At 42.6% G+C, this 21,658-nt stretch overlaps 1 protein-coding gene across 3 annotated transcripts; it reads right to left on the minus strand.

Annotated features, from left to right (window-relative positions):
• Nucleotides 1-1,273: 1,273 nt before the first annotated feature.
• si:ch211-63p21.1 (uncharacterized) lies at nucleotides 1,274-17,858 on the minus strand. 3 transcript variants are annotated; one of them, XM_060916916.1, is made up of 7 exons: nucleotides 17,640-17,858; nucleotides 17,016-17,108; nucleotides 14,010-14,087; nucleotides 13,850-13,920; nucleotides 11,760-11,837; nucleotides 6,821-6,992; nucleotides 1,274-2,438 (listed from the first exon to the last, which is right to left on the minus strand). In XM_060916916.1, the coding sequence occupies exons 2-7, from the start codon at nucleotides 17,079-17,081 to the stop codon at nucleotides 2,220-2,222; spliced, it is 684 nt and encodes a 227-aa protein (XP_060772899.1). In that variant the 5' UTR covers nucleotides 17,082-17,108; nucleotides 17,640-17,858; the 3' UTR covers nucleotides 1,274-2,219. The 3 variants fall into 3 exon arrangements, with proteins under 3 accessions (XP_060772899.1, XP_060772900.1, XP_060772901.1); XM_060916917.1 differs by lacking the exon at nucleotides 11,760-11,837; XM_060916918.1 differs by lacking the exon at nucleotides 17,640-17,858 and having other exon boundaries at nucleotides 17,008-17,097.
• Nucleotides 17,859-21,658: the final 3,800 nt, after the last annotated feature.

The raw sequence follows: 21,658 nt of genomic DNA on the forward strand, positions 1-21,658 counted from the left end.
TTGGCCAAATACATGCCAATTTAGGGACCAAACAAAGAAAGGTCAAGAAATCATGGGTGCAGGTATGATGGATGATTCCTCTAGCTTCAAAGCACTGATTTGCTGAAATGGAGTTGTTGACATCTGTGAAAAATGGACCATGGCTGAAAGAAAAATGCAAATAGAGCAGGATTTTACAATGGAGATGTCTGCTTTTGTGAGACCCCCCCGCAGAATAGAAAGATGGTACCACCATTGATCTGCTGATGGTACTGGTTCAGGTTTTTTTTCCCCACTTGAACTCTTCAGTAGCTGTTTGCAAAACCTGTTTCATGAAGAATGAAAATCAGTAGCAGCTTCCAGCCTGCACAAACCAACCCAGATTTATTTTGCAATACAAATTGTCTTAATACAATAGTTCCCCAATATCCCAGATGTTTATGGCATAAACTGGTCAAACTTAAAGAATATGCCCATCACTAGCTAGCTATCATTGAAAAACAAACAGTTAGGTAATTTTACAAGATAGCCAAATAAAACTAGTTACAAAACAAGAGAAAGCAAAGCTAGATAGAAAGGTAGAATGTCATCTCCTGTTGAAACATTTTCGCATATTTGTATAGCACTGATATAACAATTTATGTGAAGTGTCATGTTTCATAGTGGTTATTCTCATAAACCTCCCAAACTAAGTAGATATGTTTTAGTCATACTCTGTAACACGATCCTGCAAACATCAAAAAAGATGAACAATCATTTATCAGCAGATATTATGGAAATTAGCTTAATGAAAAGGGAACATGGCACTCGTCTTGCCTTAAATGCTGTTTTTACAATCATTTTCACTGACTGACAGGGCTGGCATTCTTCTTCAAGCCCAGAGTGTCTGCTTCAGCATGTTTCAATCTCATCAGCCTTGTGGGTCCTGATGACTGTCACAGCATTGTTAGACAAGTGGCATTTAGACATTTGTTGTTAGGCAATAAACACATCTCTTCACATTCTGTAGGCCTTGAAACATGATGAAACAACTCTTCAACCTGAATCACGTTCCCAACACTGCATGTATAGACTTAGACAAATAGTAGGTGTGTTCAGTTTTATGATTGGCAAAAAAAAAAAAAAGTTATTCAACAAAAACCTTGGTAAAAATAAAAAGTAACTATATAAAACATTGGTATTTTCTGCTACTTTTAAATTAAAAGTTAAAATACTCAGTGCTGAGCTCCTTTCATATAACACAATAAGCCATCTACTTTTAAACCATTTCTTTTTATTTATGTTCAAATGGACCCACAATTTTCACAAACATACACTTTATTTTCACTTTAAAGCCGAAGAGGAAAACATGGTACTGTGACATGAACAGAAATGTGATGGAACTTGGAGTTATAAAAGCACAAAATTAATAGCATTAAACATAATACTGAATAGGAATGCCTGAGCAATCGCATCAGGGCTGTTAAGATGTTACTTTTCTGTATAAAAAAAAAAAAAAAAAAAGAGGAAAACATTAAATGTACTTCTCACTTAAGCATACCCAACACTTAAGTCTTTAATGCTAACATTGATGTGAAACTTGAAATAAGTAATAAGCTCTGCCACTTATCACAGATTTGATGCATTAGTTGAGGTTTGCTTAATATCACTTCAGCCATGCATTCACAAAATGAAAATTAAAAAAAAAAAAAAAAAAAAAAGTGCATTTTCTATCAAACATACCGTACCCTAAAAGACTTGTCTGTACATTGCATAGTAATTCGCTTCCATTTTTAAGCTTTCCACACACACACGTTACTGGTGATGCTTTGGCCCTCAAACACTTGAGCATCTATACCTACACACACAGACACACTGGTGGCGTAAGAAATAACATCTGAGCTTAATGATGGTGACACTTAACAATAAGCCATAATAAATAGCAAATTAATAATCTAATTAAGATTTTTGCTTTTTTATAACCATTAATAAATGCAATATGATGGATTATTGTAGGTGATTAAACATAACAAAAGAATAAGGAGTGAATTACAGCATTCTGTCTGACAAAAATGGATTAGTGATTTTCAAGCAGACATTTTAAACTCTTAAGTAAAGGTCTCAAATAATTAATGCAACAAATATCCACTAGCTAACATGTATCAGACATTACACTTTCATTTCAAGGCCAATTTTTGTGCTTCTCGTAGTATACGCATCAACAAAAAAAGGATTCCTTGAGGTATCTGTTGCAGAGTGTGTCAGGTATTATTAAGCGGGAAGAGGAATGAAAAGAACACAATTATGATGGAAATGAAGAGGGGGAGAAGAAAGAGGAAAAAGAAAAGAGGTAAAGAGTGAGAGAAAGACCATATTTGCCTCGACCATTTTCCTTTGTCGGGGTGGTTGTCTGAAGCAGTTGGGGTATCTGCTGGATTACAGTGACAAATCACCAGTGGCCTGACCTGAGAAATACTTTCCTGTAAGACAAAGTAGAAAAGAGAAAGAAGAAGAGAAAAAAAAAATACACGATGGAAAAAAACAAACATACAGCTTATGTTGTAAGCCATTACCATATAAAGCTACAAAGACCAATCAACATCCATCCAGCCGCTTATCCTGTTCTACAGGGTCGCAGGCAAGCTGGAGCCTATCCCAGCTGACTATGAGCAAGAGGTGGGGTACACCCTGGACAAGTCGCCAGGTTATCCAATCAACAAATCAATTAAATTATAATAAAAAAAGATGTAAAAAAAATTATATTGTTAATTAGCTGGCTTATATTATGAAGCATACACTGTCAATGATTTGAATCAATTAGTTTGTAAATCTTAAAATGTGTGTTTTTGATCAAGTAAAGTTGATAAACACTTGTGATGTTGGTGGGCCCACAGCCCCCACACACAAGCAGGCAAGTGCTCCTTGCTGTACTGCTACAGTGGTGCTGAAAGGAGAGCTACACTCCTGGACCACTGTTTATAAGGCGGCTTAATTCTACACAACTAGGGCTTGCTAAGAGCTGCTTCCACTCACCCTCCATGAGACTATCACAGGATATTAAAGAATGCCACTGCCTCAGGCAGGTGAATAATGAGGAATGGAGTTCTCTCTCTTGCCTGCCTGAGGAAGTAACTCCCCTCCAGCACTCCTCCAAATGGCAGCGTTTCTGGCTACTCCCAGGTACATGACTGCACTTTCCACAGGCACCCTGCACAAAGATCTGCACTCACTCCCACTTTCCTCTTCCCTCATTCACTTTGTAAAACAACAACAACAACAACACTGTTTTATGCACAGTATCTGGGTCTCCTGAGTATGTGTCCCGCACCAGACAGTCAAACCTGTCACACTGGTGGAGAATGCACAACAAGAAGGACACAGACCCCACACCCTCTTCCCTGGAACCAATCATATGACAGCTCTTCAAGACACCATCATGCACCTGGCTCATGCCCACCCACTCGGAGGCCATCTGGGACCTCAGAACACCTTAGAGAAGATCTGGGACCGGTTCCACTGGCCTGGCATGTCCACAGAGATCAAAAACTTGGGCCAACAGTGCCCCAAGTATCAGAAAACATCACCCCAGAAGCCAGCCCCAGTGCCCTTAATCTCTCTGCTCCTCATCAAGGTCACATTCAAGTGGGTGGGCATGGACCTCGTAGGGCCACTCCCAAAGACTGCCTGTGGTCACGAGCATATCTTGGTGATCTTGAACTATGCCACCCCCTACCTTGAGGCAATCCCCCTCTGAAAAGTTACATCAAAAAACATAGCCAAGGAACTGATGCTTCTCTTCAGCTGGGTTGGCATTCCCAAAGACCTGCTCATGGACAGGGCACCCCTTCATGTCAAAACTAATGGTGAACCGTGCCGGCTGCTGCAGGTGAAACACCTCTGGACCTCAGTCTACCACCCCCAGACCGACAAACTCCTCAAGAGGTTCAATCAAACCCTCAAACTGATACCCTGATGACTCACAGACAAGGAGGTCAGGAACTGGGACCTGCTCATACCCTATATGCTGTTCGCCATTTGGGAGACTCCTCAAGAATCCACCACATCCACCCACTTCAAGGTCCTGTTTGGCCAAAAGCCCCGGGGCTTTCTTGACATGGCCAAAGAAGCCTAGGAGAAGCAGCCATCCCCCTTCCATACCATAACTGAATTTTTGCAGGATATGTCAGAATGGATAGGGCAGATAGCCCCCATAGTTAAAAAGCATATGCTGGCAGCACAATGACAGCAGCAAAGAGCTTATAACCACCCTGCCCAACCTCATGAGTCCCAGCCAGAAGACCACATGCTCCTGCTCCTACCTAGTGTTACCTGCAAGTTCCTCACCCGCTGCCCCAACACCATCGTGGAATGAGTGGGCCCAGTAAATTACCACCTGCTGCAGCCCAGGAAGTGAACTATGACTAAATTATACCATATAAACCTTCTAAAGTGCTTGATTGAACCTGTGCCCGCTCTTTCAATCAACTGGCAATCAACTACACTACTTTCAAGGGATACTGGACAAACTCCGAAAAGGCCAGTCTAACTGATAACCCTAAGAAATGCCATCTGGGGTTAACAGAGGCACAGTACCTGGGCTACCACATTGGCTGGGGATTGCTGAAACTTCAGGAGAAGAAAGTGGAGGCCATCAAAACCCATCCCCGACCCACCACCAAGAAACAGGTATGAACCTTCTTGGGACTAGCAGGATGTTAAGAAATTTGTCCTGAACTTCTCCTCTTTAGCCTCCCCCTCTCAGATCTAACCAGGAAGGAAGAACCAGAAAAGGTTTTTTTAGATACCGGAAGCAGAGCAGGCCTTCCAGAACCTCACAACTGCCCTCATCAGCTCCCCTGTACTCTGAAACCCTGACTTTTGCTGCACCTTCCTGGTTCACATGGACACCTCTGAGATGGGTCTGGGCACAGTACCTTCACAGGAATTTAATGGGAAGGAACATCCCTTTGTTTATGGGAGTAGAAATCTGACCCCTGCTGAGTGGCACTACACCACTGTGGAGTGAGAAGCCTTGGTTGTCGAAGAGTATTACCTAACTGGACATCATTTGACACTGATCACGCCCCATTACAGGGGATGGCCAAAGAAAAAATTCTAAGCGCCACATAACTCATTGGTTCCTTTTGTTACAGGACTTCTCATTCCAGGTACAGCATTGAGTGGGGGTCCACTATGGCAATGTCTATGGCCTCTCCAGAAGAGATGTGCTCTGGGCCTGAGCTTCCTTGGAATCTGGCTCAGGGCGGGGTCACTGTGATGATGGGCCACAGCCCATACACACAAGCAGGCAAGTGCTCCTTGCCATGCTGTCAAACTGGCACTGAAAGGACAGCCACCATCTTTTTCTCGCTATGGTGCTGAAAAGACAGCTCTGTCTCAGCACCACTGTTTGTAAACACTAGCGCGCACATGGCCAACGGATGGGCAGCTTAATTCAACACAGCTAGAGCTTGGTGAGGGCCACTTCCACTTGCCCTCCACGGGGTTTCCACAGGACGATGCTGCCTCAGGCAGCTGAGCAATGAGGTACGGAGCTCTGTTGCTGATCTGCGCTCTCTCTCTCTCTCTCTCTCTCTCACACACACTGGCCAGATTCTAGCATAGACCATTCTCTCACCCCTGTCTAAGGTGAGAAAAATTTTCTAATAATGTGAGATACTAGATTTCTGATTTCCATGAGCTATAAGCCATAATCATCAAAAAAAATAAAAGGCTTGAAATATTTTACTTTGTATGTAATGAATATAAAATATATGAAAGTTTACCTTTTTGAATTAAATTACAAAAAACCTGAACTTTTTCACAATATTCTAAATTTTTGATATGCACTAGTACTGTATGTTGTATCAAAAGTGCTGGGAGTCAAGCCCAAAATGAGTCGATTCCCTGATTCCAGGCACTGAAACCGAATTGTCAACTACAAAGCTTGGGAGTCAGATGAACACAGAAAATGACTGTCTCACCCAAATAAAATGAATTCAGCTTCTGAGGGTTTCACTTAGCAATAGTAGAGATTGGTGTCAGTCAGTGAATACTGGGCTTTGAACAAATCAGAACTTGCAGCGAGATTCAGAAAACTGGTCCATTGCTAACATAACAGTTGCAGAAATTCTAGTTGCAAAATGTGTATACTGAAGAAAATCTAAGAAATGGGAAGGGGTCCAATTTGGGGGGAAAAAAAAGGTCAACACTTCTCATCTCATTATCTGTAGCCGCTTTATCCTGTTCTACAGGGTCGCAGGCAAGCTGGAGCCTATCCCAGCTGACTACGGGCGAAAGGCGGGGTACACCCTGGACAAGTTGCCAGGTCATCACAGGGCTGACACACAGACACAGACAACCATTCACACTCACATTCACACCTACGGTCAATTTAGAGTCACCAGTTACCCTAACCTGCATGTCTTTGGACTGTGGGGGAAACCGGAGCACCCGGAGGAAACCCACGCGGACACGGGGAGAACATGCAAACTCCATACAGAAAGGCCCTCGCCAGCCACGGGGCTCGAACCCGGACCTTCTTGCTGTGAGGCGACAGCGCTAACCACTACACCACCATGCCGCCCGGTCAACACTTCAATATTGTAAATAATTTCTTCATCATGACATCATCTGGTAAACATCAGTAATATTGTGTTGTAGTTAGTGACCTAGTGACTAGTTATTTAATTAATCCTAGTTACAGGGTAGATGCTGAATATTATTCGCAAAATAATCATTAGTGCTGCCCTGATTACATTCAGTCTGATAAGCGTTTTATGCAATTAAAGTCTACAATCATTTATAATGTTGCATATGATAAATAGAACATTAATAATAATAATAATAATAATAATAATACCTCCAATATGGTTCTGTTGGGTGAGCGATGGGGACTCAATCTAAGACTCCAGCGGTGGTTTCTATGGCTCTGTCCCCCATCATCCTCGCTCTCCGTGGTGTCTTGCCGGGTTACTCGCTGACGCCTCCGCTTCCGAGAGCTGATTCGCTGGAGAGAACCCACGACCTGTAGTCTGTAACATAATAAACCGATAGGACTTGGTTTATTAGGTTCAGCATCAGTAGGGCATATTTAATATAGTTGTATTGATATTTCTTATTGCTGAGGCAAACTGATGAGGACTGTTTTACAGCTAACTTTTTGAAATGGAAAGCATAAATGACACATTATATAAGGAATAAAACACAATGGGACAAGCTGCTATAGTAAAATAACCAATGATCCGGCCATAAGATGGAGCAGAGTTACTGTTACCACCTTGAGGTTGATTATTTTCCAATAACAGTACATCCTGAAGTGATCTAATCTTATAGCAGAGCAATTTGCCAAAGATTACAAGTTTTTATTTCACAAAGAACATGTTACACATTTTAGAGTGGTGCTTGAAAGTTTGTGAACCCTTTAGAAATTTTCTATATTTCTGCAAAAATATGACCTAAAACAACATTAGATTTTCACACAAGTCCTAAAAGTAGATAAAGAGAACCCAGTTCAACAAATGAGACAAAAATATTATATTTGGTAAATGTATTTATTGAGGAAAGTGATCCAGTATTACATAGCTGTGAGTGGCAAAAGCATGTGAACCTTTGCTTTCAGTATCTGGTGTGACCCCCTTGTGCAGCAATAACTGCAAATAACATTTCCGATAACTGTTGATCAGTCCTGCACACCAGCTTGGAGGAATTTTAGCCCATTCCTCCATACAGAACAGCTTCAACTCTGGGAGGTTTGTGGGTTTCCTCACATGAACTGCTCGCTTCAGGTCCTTCCACAACATTTCGATTAGATTACGGTCAGGACTTTGACTTGGCCATTCCAAAACATTAACTTTATTCTTCTTTAACCATTCTTTGGTAGAACGACTTGTGTGCTTAGGGTCATTGTTTTGCTGCGTGGCCCACCTTCTCTTGAGATTCAGTTCATGGACAGATGACCTGACATTTTCCTTTAGAATTCGCTGGTATAATTCAGAATTCATTGTTCCATCAATGATGGCAAGCCATCCTGGCCCAGATACAGCAAAACAGGCCCAAACCATGATACTACCGCCACCATGTTTCACAGATGGGATAAGGTTCTTATGCTGGAATGAAGTGAAGTGTTTTCCTTTCTCCAAACATAACGCATCTCATTTAAACCAAAAAAGTTCTATTTTGGTCTCATCCATCCACAAAACATTTTTCCATTAGCCTTCTTGCTTGTCCACATGATCTTTAGCAAACTGCAGACGAGCAGCAATGTTCTTTTTGGAGAGCAATGGCTTTCTCCTTGCAACCCTGCCACGCACACCATTGTTGTTCAGTGTTCTCCTCATGGTGGACCCATGAACATTAGCCAATGTGAGAGAGGCCTTCAGTTACTTAGAAGTTACCCTGGGGTCCTTTGTGACCTCGCCGACTATTACACACCTTGCTCTTGGAGTGATCTTTGTTGGTCGACCACTCCTGGGGAGGGTAACAATGGTCTTGAATTTCCTCCATTTGTACACAATCTGTCTGACTGTGGATTGGTGGAGTCCAAACTCTTTAGAGATGGTTTTGTAACCTTTTCCAGCCTGATGAGCATCAACAATGCTTTTTCTGAGGTCCTCAGAAATCTCCTTTGTTCATACCATCTTCCACAAACATGTGTTGTGAAGATCAGACTTTGATAGAGCCCTGTTCTTTAAATAAAACAGGGTGCCCACTCACACCTGATCTGACTCTAATTTCACCTTCAAATTAACTGCTAATCCTAGAGGTTCACATACTTTTGCCACTCACTGATATGTAATATTGGATCATTTTCCTCAATAAGTAAATGAGCAAGTATAATATTTTTGTCTCATTTGTTTAACTGGGTTCTCTTTATCTACTTTTAGGACTTGTGTGAAAATCTGATGTTTTAGGTCATATTTATGCAGAAATATAGAAAATTCCAAAGGGTTCACAAACTTTCAAGCACCACTTTATTTGCCTCCACTTTCAGTACCAATTCTTCCTCACTCGCTAATGAGGCCAATTTTGTGTGTTCATATGAGTATGTTTTTTGATCTTGGTCATTAAAAAAACTGCATGGATTGTCTAATGATCTCAGATTACATGCTCAGGACTATAGAATGACCAACAAGCTTCTATTTATCTTTTCTTTAATAATATGGGGATTATAATAAGTGTGCCAACAGGTACAGTTGGGTCCACAAGTATTTGGACAGTGACTTTTTTGGTAATTTTGCCTCTGTACATCACCACAGTGGATTTGAAAAGAAGCAATCAATATGTGAATGAAGTGTAGACTTTCAGCTTTAAGTCAAGGCATTTTGCAAAAATATTCCATTAACCATTTGGGAATTACAGCCATTTTTCAAATTGTCCCTCCGTTTTCACACAGTGTGTTTACATGCACATCCAAATTGAGCTGCTGTTGATAATCGAGCAAAGGGTCCCAGCAGGGGTGCCAGAGAAATCCAATCCTACATGCACACAAGGAAAATCGAGCTATTGTGTGAGGTACATTGTGCACCCGAGCCACAGGTGGCGCTACACGCCCCATCGTGTTGGTACACTTCCGGTTGTCGTCATGAAGAAGAGCTATTCAAGAGTGTAAACAAAGTTATCAGTTCCGTGTTCTCCATTGCACATTTTTCTCCCGTCCATGAATTTTAATATATTCAACTCAAGCTGAATGAGCATGAACTCTGTCTCCTCATTGCTCCAGAAGTGCACGTTTCTGCTCGCCATTTTCTCTTCTTTGTTTGTTCCTCCTGACCTCTTCTGCTGCTCGCTACTACTGTTGTCATGCCAACCGAGGCTGTCGTGTTTCCCGCTTGTGGTCTCGTCCTCGTCACTTCCGGAAGGGGCAGTGCTGAAGTAAGTAGCTCGACTACGTAGCTCGATAGGGTTTACATGCACTAAGTAGCTCGGCTACAATCGCATAATCTAGGTAGTGTAGCTCGATTATGAGAAATCAAGTTCGGTTCAATTTCAGCCTAGCTAAGGTGTATCCATGGCATTTAGAACTTCGATTTCAGTTGAGCAACAGCAGAAATTCGATTTTCTCTATGTGCATGTAAACACACTCACAGGCTCAAAAGTAATTAGATAACTGACTGATAAGCCAATTCATAGCCAGTTATGGCCAGTTTCCTCATTACTTCATGAACAATTAAGGAGATAAAAGGTCTGGACTTGATTACAAGTGTTGAATTTGCCTTTGGCAGCTGTTCATGGGAACTCTCAATATGCAGCCCGAAGAGGTGTCAATGCAAATGAAGGAGGCAATCATTAGGCTGACAAAAAAAAAAATCCTCCAAGAGATAGCAGAAACTTTAGGAGTGGCCAAATCAACAATTTGGTACATTCTTAAAAAGAAGGAATGCAATGGCGAGCCCAGCAACACCAAAAGGCCTGGAAAATCATGGAAGACAATTAAAGTGGATGATCGTAGAATTCTTTCCTTGGTGAAGAAAAGCCCTTTCACAACAACTAGCCAAATCAAGAACACTCTCAAGGAGGTAGGGATATCATTGTCAAAGTCTACAATCAAGAGACACCTTCATGAATGTAAATACGGAGGGTTTACCTCAAGATGCAAACCACTGGTAACACCCAAGAAATGAAAGGCAAGATTAGACTTAACTCAAATTAGGCTAGAAAGCCTGCCCAGTTCTGGAACAAGATTCTTTGGACAGATGAAACCAAGATTAACTTGTACCAGAATAATGGGAAAAGAGGTGTATGGAGAAGGAATGGAAGGGTTCATGATCCAAAGCATACCACATCTGTTAAAACATGGTGGAGGTAGTGTTATAGCATGGGCATGAATGGCTGCCAAACAGAACTGGGTCTCTGGTGTTTATTGATATGACTGCTGATAGAACTAGCAGGATGAATTCTGAAGTATATAGAGGTATACTCTCTGTTCAGATTCAGTCAAATGCTGCAAACTGATAGGACGGCGTTTCACAGTACAGATGGATAATGACACAACATACTGCAAAAGCAAGCCAAGATCTTCTTAAGGCAAAGAAATAGAATGTTCTTCAATGGCCAAATCATTCGACCTAACTGACCATGCTTTTCTCCTCGTGAAGTCAAAACTGAAGGCATAAAGACCCACAAACGAGCACCAACTGAAGGCAGCTGCAGTAAAGACCTGGCAAAGTATCTCAAGGGAGGAAATCTGGTGATGTCCATAGGTTTCAGACTTCAGATTTGCATCCAAGTATTAAAAATACTTCTATTATCCCCTGCCCAAACGAAGTTTGGCAGGGGATATAGAAACAGGTTCTGACCGTCCATCTGTCCGGCCGGTCACGTTTTCATTTCTGGGCCATATCTTTTAAACTACTGAAGATATCTTCATGAAACTTTGTATACATATCAAGCAACATGTGAACTGGTGCCTTTTGCCATTTTGGATTTTTGAAAAAAAAAATTTCAAGTTTTTACACAGAAAATAGATTTTGACTTGGTTTCGAAGAGGAATGTTTGTTTCCGGAGCATATATCCAAAACTATTCATGATACAGATTTGAAACTTGGTATACATGTTAACAAGGTGATGTAGATATGCCTTTTCAAACTAAGAAATTTGAGAAATTTTAATTTTTCATGTTTCCATGGAAACAATTTCAGACTTCGTCTCTCAGGTTAGTCTTAGGGGTAGATTTTATTTCCGGAGCAGAACTTGAAAACTATGAGTGGTATGGTCTTAAAAGTTGGTATACATGTCGATTAAGTAATGTATATGTGCATTTTAATCCTAAGAAATATGAGAAATTTTAATTTTTAGCTCACCTGGACCAAAGGTCCAGCGGGCTTATGCCATGGGCTGCTGAGGTCAGTGTAGGGTAGGGTTGGTTTCCTGCAGCAGAACTTGAAAAATGTGACAAATAATATCTTGAAACTTGGTATACGGTTGGTATATAGGGCAGGGGATACAGAGGACACTGTTTTCTTGTTTATACAACCCCGATTCCAAAAAAGTTGGGACAAAGTACAAATTGTAAAAAACAGAATGCAATAATTTATAAATCTCAAAAACTGATACTGTATTCACAGTAGAACATAGACAGCATATCAAATGTCGAAAGTGAGACATTTTGAAATTTTATGCCAAATATTGGCTCATTTGAAATTTCATGACAGAAACACATCTCAAAGTTGGGACAGGGGCAATAAGAGGCTGGAAAAGTTAAAGGTACAAAAAAGAACAGCTGGAGGACCAAATTGCAACACATTAGGTCAACTGGCAATAGGTCATTAACATGACTGGGTATAAAAAGAGCATCTTGGAGTGGCAGCGGCTCTCAGAAGTAAAGATAGGAAGAGGATCACCAATCCCCCTAATTCTGCGCCGACAAATAGTGGAGCAATATCAGAAAGGAGTTCGACAGTGTAAAATTGCAAAGAGTTTGAATCTGGAAGAATCTCTGTGCGTAAGGGTCAAAGCCGGAAAACCATACTGGGTGCCCATGATCTTTGGGCCCTTAGACGGCACTGCATCACATACAGGCATGCTTCTGTACTGGAAATCACAAAATGGGCTCAGGAATATTTCCAGAGAACATTATCTGTGAACACAATTCACCGTGCCATCCGCCGTTGCCAGTTAAAACTCTATAGTTCAAAGAATAAGCCGTATCTAAACATGATCCAGAAGCGCAGACGTCTTCTCTGGGCCAAGGCTCATTTAAAATGGACTGTGGCAAAGTGGAAAACTGTTCTGTGGTCGGATGAATCAAAATTTGAAGTTCTTTATGGAAATCAGGGACGCAGTGTCATTCGGACTAAAGAGGAGAAGGACGACCCAAGTTGTTATCAGTGCTCAGTTCAGAAGCCTGCATCTCTGATGGTATGGGGTTGCATTAGTGTGTGTGGCATGGGCAGCTTATACATCTGGAAAGACACCATCAATGCTGAAAGGTATATCCAGGTTCTAGAGCAACATATGCTCCCATCCAGACGACGTCTCTTTCAGGGAAGACCTTGCATTTTCCAACATGACAATGCCAAACCACATACTGCATCAATTACAGCATCATGGCTGCGTAGAAGAAGGGTCCGGGTACTGAACTGGCCAGCCTGCAGTCCAGATCTTTCACCCATAGAAAACATTTGGCGCATCATAAAACGGAAGATACGACAAAAAAGACCTAAGACAGTTGAGCAACAAGAATCCTACATTAGACAAGAATGGGTTAACATTCCTATCCCTAAACTTGAGCAACTTGTCTCCTCAGTCCCCAGACGTTTACAGACTGTTGTAAAGAGAAAAGGGGATGTCTCACAGTGGGAAACATGGCCTTGTCCCAACTTTTTTGAGATGTGTTGCCATGAAATTTAAAAAAAAAAAAATCACCTAATTTTTCTATTTAAATGATACATTTTCTCAGTTTAAACATTTGATATGTCATCTATGTTCTATTCTGAATAAAATATGGAATTTTGAAACTTCCACATCATTGCATTCCGTTTTTATTTACAATTTGTACTTTGTCCCAACTTTTTTGGAATCGGGGTTGTACTTCTGTTAGTGTCCAAGTACTTTTCAGCCTGTGAAAATGGTTGTAATTCCTAAATGGTTATTGCAATGTTCTTTTAAACCCCTTAAATTAAAGCTGAAAGTCGACACGTCAAATACTTCCTGATTACTTCATTTCAAATCAACTGTGGTGGTGTACAGAGACACAATGAAGAAAATTGTGTCACTGTCCAAATACTTGTGGACCCAACTGTGCCTATTCAAGTTATAAAAGCTTGAAAGTCTGATATCATTTATGGTTAGTGTGGGAGAAAATAACTACTTGCAGTAGAGACTTTTTAATAACTTTGGTATTCTGAGTCCATCGAGAGCACATTTGATGACTAGAGTGTGAGTCATTTACCTGGTGTCTGCATCCTCTACGTCTGCATCTGCATCGCTCTCTCGCTGAGGATCAGACTGGACGCACTCCTCCTGCAACATGAGTCACAGGCATGAGCAAACATCACTTCTACAACTCCACTCAGAATATGGCTCTTTCTCACAAACACACTCCTACCTACCTCAGTGCCATAACCCTCGGAGTATCTGGCCATTATTGCCCTGTTTTTCCCACATTCATTACACTTCAGGCTGCTTTCCTAGAACAGCAAGAGAAAACACTTGTGATGCCATTTACTGTATGCTCCTTAAACACAGTGCTAATTATTGTCTCGAAGGAAAAGTCCACCCTGAAATGCATTAAATATATTTACACTGATATCTAAGTGATGTGTTGCAATTCTTGTGCTAATTTGTTGGTTGATGCTGTATTATCATTGTTCTCGTGAGAATTTAGTGGTTATGTGACACTGTGACATCACAGGGAGCTCGATTACAATGGCATTTCATAAGACCAGCAACCATCTCATCTCCGCTTGTTAGCAATCTATGACACGACATTGATGGCGGTCTTAGCATCAAAAGTGAAGATTTAGAGCCATTTTTTTTGAGAAGGGTATATAGATGAAGAGATGAGAGAGCTGGACAGACTAAAGGACTGCAGCATTGCTGCATCAATCTCTTGAGGTTGAGCCGAAGCAAGGGCTAAATCCCACTTTCAGCAGGTAGTCAAACGTGGCATGCCGGGTAAAGTAGGATCCATTAACCAAAGTGAAAATAGACACACACAACCATAATTAATTATAAACAGGCATGTACAGTATTACTCGAGTCCGACTCGTGCCCTAATTTCAAGGACTCGTGACTTGACTTGGACTTGAGCACTGATGACTCGGACTTGAACTCGGACTCGCGCATTAACTGCATTCGGACTTGTAAATTGGAGACGAGGACTCAAATTTTTTTTCTTTATTGTTTTGTAACATGCCATAATAATTTGACATAAGATATTTATATCTAGATAAATTTTATACTAATTTTGTGCAAGAGAATGCACATTCACCTGTTTATATGTCATGTTCAGAAACAAATTAATGTTAATGACGCTAAAATGCCTGGAGAGAAGCCCCTAGGATTGTCCGCTTTGCTTATACAGACTTCTTGTGCAGTGGGGAAAAAATGCACTGCTATGTGTTCCATATGTAGAAGAACTATCGAGGAGACGACGGGGACAACCTCGAACTTCAATTGTCATTTGGTAAGACGCCACCCAGAGAAGGAAGTGACATGCTATGTTCATTGCTCTGTTGATAGTGGGCGGGGCTTGCTGAGCAATGAACTTGCTTTTTATCTGTAGCCTATAAACTAAAATGGGGCAGTCAAGCAGTAACGTTAGTCCAACACAGCAGCAGAGATGCTTTCACATAAAGGCAGCAACAGCCACCGTCAAATGGTGCGGTTGGAGTCTTGTTCTCGGACTCAACTCAGATCAATAGTGGACCCAACTTGAAACCTTCTTTAATGACTTGGACTTGACTCGGACACTGGGGATTCGAGGTTTAATGACTCGCCTACAACACTGATCAACATCAGGGAGTCAGAGTACAGGTTATGACCAATGCCAAAACTGACTCAAATTAAATTAATATTCGCTCAGTAAACCCTTCCAGTAATGCTGGATTCAGGTCAGATGGGACATAACTACCACAGCTTACAACGCCAAACTTTTGGTGCTTCAGATTGGGAAATTTTGGAACATTGAAATTTCTCAGACAGACCCAACTTGTTCTGAGGGAACCATCTATGAGAATTGCCATTTTACACAGCTATCAACATGCAATCAGAGGTTTAATATAGCACGGACACTTTCTGCCTTCCCTCGTGATCCCATGCCACATTATCCCACACCTTTCACACCACACCCCTTCAAGCCATGCCTTCTCATCCTACACCCTTTCATTCCATGTTCTTCTTCCCTCATGCCTTCATCCCATGCCTCCTCATACTACTGACCTTAACCAACATTGCCTCATCCCAGATCCCCTTATTTCATCCCATGTCACATTATTTCATGCCCCCTCATCCTATCACCTCATTCCACACCTCCCCAACCAATGTTACCGCATCCCATACCCCCTTATAGCATGTACCATAATCTCATGCCCCTCATCCCATGATCCATCATTCCATGGCCCTTCATCCTACCACCCCATGTTATGATCCCTCATTCCATGTCCCCTCACCCCACGTTCTGTTATTCCATGCCTGCTAATCCCACGCCATATCATTCTATATCACACACCCCACAGCGCATCATTCTCCTCGATTCGTTTACTGACCCACGGCCCTTCAACCTACATCCTATCACTAGTTGAGAGAAGAGAGCAGTTGTGCCTGAAATTTGCTAGATCACTGTTGAAGTCAGACTTCAGAGACTGGCTGCCACCAACCAGATCACAGATAACTAACCAGAACACTAGAAATAACCAGAAACTGGACTGTCTCAAAATACGAACAAATGGATACAAGAACTCCCCCATACCTTACATGTGCCATCTCATTAACAAATACGGATTTTGATCTATTTTCATGTCACCCGTTTTTATTATTAGTTTCCTCATGTAAAATTCTATGTTTAAAATCGTTGTATTGCTGTTGCAATCAGTTATTTTAGTACATAACGATTGCTTTCGACACTTTTAGTGATTAAGTTTGCTCTTAATATTGATTTTAACATAAACTGATCGCAATTCACTGCGATGTATCAATAAAGACATCTTGACTCGATCCTCTCGTCCCACACTCCCCCATTTCACGCCCCTTCATCCCATATCCCCACACCATCTCATTCTTGTCGCCTCATTCGATGACCTATTATTCCACACACACCTCCCATTCCATTGCCCTCATCACACATCCCAAATTACTCCTACGTTCCATGCCTATTCATCCCACGCCCCTTCATCTCATATCCCCACATCTCCCCGTTCCGCACCGTCTCATTCTTGTCGCCTCATTCTATGACCCCCACCCCCATCGCACATCCCAAATCATCCCTTCCTACATCTCTCATTCTTGGCACCTCGTTTTATGAGCATGTATTCAAGTAGAGGCTGTCACTTAGTGAAATGGTGAATGTCAATCAAATGTTAACACACACACGCACGCACAAACACACACCTCTGTACCTCACAGTCATGGTCCGAGTTGTCCGAGAACTGGCCACTGGAGTCTCTTCGCCTTGTCACCTCCATTTCTGTCTTCGTTGCTCTAACATAGACCTAAATATTATGACATAGACCTAAATATTATGCAGCCACATTAAAATATTGATTATTATTGTTAATAAAAGGGTTATTACTGTTTAAAGGGCCACTAACATACCATAGTTACCTGGATAAAGTGTCTATGAACAGCACACCTGAGTGGAAAGCCTTAACTTTTTGTTTAAGAGTTAATAAACCTACTTTATGTTTACTCAGTGATATTTTTCAGCGGCTTGGCTACGTTCCAAACCGCATACTACCGTACTAAGTAGTACGTATACTCCAGGACTCCAGCCCTAGTGGCGTCTGTACTATTTAGTAAGGCAGTATGCGGTTTGATACACAGCCCTAGTCATTACGTAATCCAATCCAGACTCATTCTAGCGGCAGATACAGCCTTCAAACTAAACAGTGTAATAATTCTCGATAAATAAAACGAGTTGTACACAAAGAGGAAATATATAGCGAGAAATTGCCTACGCTACCCTCTCAGCAGTGCTTGAACGTAGAGTACGCTGTTTACGTAAACTTAATCGTTGCTCATACCTTAGCTTAGTTTATTGTGAAGACCTCATCATCATGACTTCAGCGCAAAATATCACTTCAAGTAGAGTCAGTGGGAGTCAGTTCGGCTTGAATAATAAACAAACAAATAAATCACGATGGATCTTCTGCCCTTGGCGTGAAACCGGAAGCTCGCGAGACTCCTGAAAGGTTTGACATTGTAGTCGGTGACAGCGTTATGGAGCCACAGAGCACGTCGAGCACGCGCGTGCCATAAATAAAATTAACCAAAACAGGGAACGTAATCGCGCACGGCTGTGTGGGCGGAGACAGAATGCGGAACAAGCCAATCAGCACTGGCGTAGCGCAAGAGCGTGCAGTGCGCATGCGCAGCGAAAGCCGGTATGCTAGTGCACTAAATAGTGTGTGAGTAAATAGTACAGTCTGTGTATTACTGTGTACTGAGTATGTAGATTAGATAGAACTGTACTGATCCCTTTGGCAGGGTTCCCTCAGGGAAATTAAAATTCCAGAAGCATCATTACAGATAAACAGAGAAAAGAAATAGAGGAAAACTTCTAGATAAATTAAAATAAATTACTAGTGCTGTCAAGCGATTAAAATATTTAATCGCGATTAATGTCGCGACTGTCATAGTTAACTCGCGATTAATCGCAATTTAATCGCACATTTTTCTCATCTCATCTCATTATCTGTAGCCGCTTTATCCTGTTCTACAGGGTCGCAGGCAAGCTGGAGCCTATCCCAGCTGACTACGGGCGAAAGGCGGGGTACACCCTGGACAAGTCGCCAGGTCATCACAGGGTTGACACATAGACACAGACAACCATTCACACTCACATCTACGGTCAATTTAGAGTCACCAGTTAACCTAACCTGCATGTCTTTGGACTGTGGGGGAAACCGGAGCACCCGGAGGAAACCCATGCGGACACGGGGAGAACATGCAAACTCCACACAGAAAGGCCCTCGCCGGACACAGGGCTCGAACCCGGACCTTCTTATGCCGCTTTTCCACTACAAACGCGGCTGAGTCGGGCTGAGCCGTGCCGTGCTGAGTTGGGCTGAGTCGAGCTGAGCGGGGCTGTTGGAGTTGCATTTCGACTACAACCGCGCTGAACCGTGCTGGCTGGAAGTGGGTGGACACATTGGGTGGAGTTAGCGAAAGTGGGTGGACGTCACGTGATGTCGTTAAGCAGCGCAAACAGTGACATCAGTGAGCTTTTAAGCGGTAGTCTCACAACCCGGATAGTAAACAATAAACATGGAGGACATGGAGTCGTTAGTGTTGCTGGTCTTGGTGCTGTGGCTTGTTGTCACCGACAACGCCAACAGATACTGGCAAGAGCGTATAGATGAGGCGAGGCGCATAAGGCTTCATAATTCTCGTAATTCTTCTTCTTCCGGGTTTACGGTGTTTACAGATCCCAGCGTGCTCGCGGGGCGTGTGTGGGCATGTGAGGACACTCCTCCTCACCAATCAGTGCACAGGGGAGTGTCTGCTCACGCCCCCAGCCTCACTCGGCTCGCTTTGGCTCGCTTCAGCCCTACTCCAAAACGGTGCGAGTTTTAGGGGCTAAGCAGGGCTGAAGCGAGCCGAGTCGTGCTGTTTTTTGGTAGTCGAAACGCGAGCCGTGTCGGGCTGAAGTGAGCTGAAGCGAGCTGAAGTGAGCTGAAAAAGGGTAGTGGAAAAGGGCCATTATTGTGAGGCGACAGCGCTAACCACTACACCACCAACAATTTAATTGCACATTTTTGTCACATGAAAAACCATTGTAATTCTCTTATCAGCATAAAAAAGTGAATGGGCTTGCTTTGTACCAATGTTTTTTTTTTTACTGCAGAGCATAACACTACGGAGCCGTAGAGGGGACATGGTGAATAAAAAAAATAACAAAGCGTGGGAATGACTTATAAGGCATGTGCACGAGATATTAATGCGCGCGTACGAGTTATAACCCGTGCACACGCTTTGCGTTAAGGCGTGCGCTCGGGTAATTAAAAGTGAGGGGACGAGTTACTACGGCTCCGTATAACACGTCTTGTCACAGCCACTGCAAAGTCGGGCTGGAGCCGCCGATGGGAAAACGAAACCTAAGCCGAGCACCATGGCTCTTCGTCCCGAGGCGCGGGGCTAGCGCGCCCTGCCCGCGCTGGTTCTTTGGGGGGAGGGCAGAGGACTCTGGCTGTGCGGGGTGTGGCATTACAGTCTAGCTGCTATCGTTTTTCTAAGCAAAGTCTCTGTTCCAAGTTCCTGGCAGTTTCAAAAGCTTATGAAAAACCTACATCAAGTCACAGAGCGTTAATCTCGCGATAAAAAAATTATCGCCGTTAAAATTGAGTCAAGTTAACGCGATAATAACGCGACATTTTTGACAGCACTAGTATTTACATATACAAATATAAAAAGAATAAGATATAAGGAAGAGAGGAAGAGAGGAGGAAAAAAAAGGAGGGGGACGGCAGGAGAGATATTGCGCTTTATATTGCACATTGTCTGGTATTGATTATTGTCAGGCTAGGCTACTGCTCATTCCCGTCCTCGGTCCTCCTGTTACCCCTCCTCCCCTCAGAGAGGAGTTGTACAGGCTGATGGCGTGAGGGACAAAGGAGTTTTTGAGTCTGTTCGTCCTGCACTTGGGAAGGAGCATTCTGTCACTGAACAGGCTCCTCTGGTTGCTGATGACGGTGTGCAGAGGGTGACTGGCATCGTCCATGATGTTCAATAGTTTGTCCATAGTCCTCTTCTCTGCCACCGTCACCAGAGAGTCCAGCTTCATGCCGACCACAGAGCCGGCCCGCCTGATCAGTTTGTCCAGCCTGGATGTGTCCTTCTTGGATGTGCTGCCCCCCAGCACACCACAGTGTAAAACAGGACACTGGCGACCACAGACTGCTAGAACATCCACAGGAGTTTCCAGCAGATGTTAAAGGACCGCAGCCTCCTAAGGAAGTACAGCCTGCTCTGTCCCTTCCTGTACAACCCCGATTCCAAAAAAGTTGGGACAAAGTACAAATTATAAATAAAAATGGAATGCAATAATTTACAAATCTCAAAAACTGATATTGTATTCACAATAGACCATAGACAACATATCGAATGTCGAAAGTGAGACATTTTGAAATTTCATGCCAAATATTGGCTCATTTGAAATTTCATGACAGCAACACATCTCAAAAAAGTTGGGACAGGGGCAATAAGAGGCTGGAAAAGTTAAAGGTACAAAAAAGGAGCAGCTGGAGGACCAAATTGCAACTCATTAGGTCAATTGGCAATAGGTCATTAACATGACTGGGTATAAAAAGAGCATCTTGGAGTGGCAGCGGCTCTCAGAAGTAAAGATGGGAAGAGGATCACCAATCCCCCTAATTCTGCGCCGACAAATAGTGGAGCAATATCAGAAAGGAGTTCGACAGTGTAAAATTGCAAAGAGTTTGAACATATCATCATCTACAGTGCATAATATCATCAAAAGATTCAGAGAATCTGGAAGAATCTCTGTGCGTAAGGGTCAAGGCCAGAAAACCATACTGGGTGCCCATGATCTTCGGGCCCTTAGATGGCACTGCATCACATACAGGCATGCTTCTGTATTGGAAATCACAAAATGGGCTCAGGAATATTTCCAGAGAACATTATCTGTGAACACAATTCACCGTGCCATCCGCCGTTGCCAGCTAAAACTCTATAGTTCAAAGAAGAAGCCATATCTAAACATGATCCAGAAGTGCAGATGTCTGGTATGGGGTTGCATTAGTGCGTGTGGCATGGGCAGCTTACACATCTGGAAAGACACCATCAATGCTGAAAGGTATATCCAGGTTCTAGAGCAGCATATGCTCCCATCCAGACGACATCTCTTTCAGGGAAGACCTTGCATTTTCCAACATGACAATGCCAAACCACATACTGCATCAATTACAGCATCATGGCTGCGTAGAAGAAGGGTCCGGGTACTGAACTGGCCAGCCTGCAGTCCAGATCTTTCACCCGTAGAAAACATTTGGCGCATCATAAAACGGAAGATACGACAAAAAAG

This window comes from Neoarius graeffei, chromosome 3 (assembly GCF_027579695.1).
Source record: "Neoarius graeffei isolate fNeoGra1 chromosome 3, fNeoGra1.pri, whole genome shotgun sequence".
In the NCBI taxonomy this organism is placed as follows: domain Eukaryota; kingdom Metazoa; phylum Chordata; class Actinopteri; order Siluriformes; family Ariidae; genus Neoarius; species Neoarius graeffei.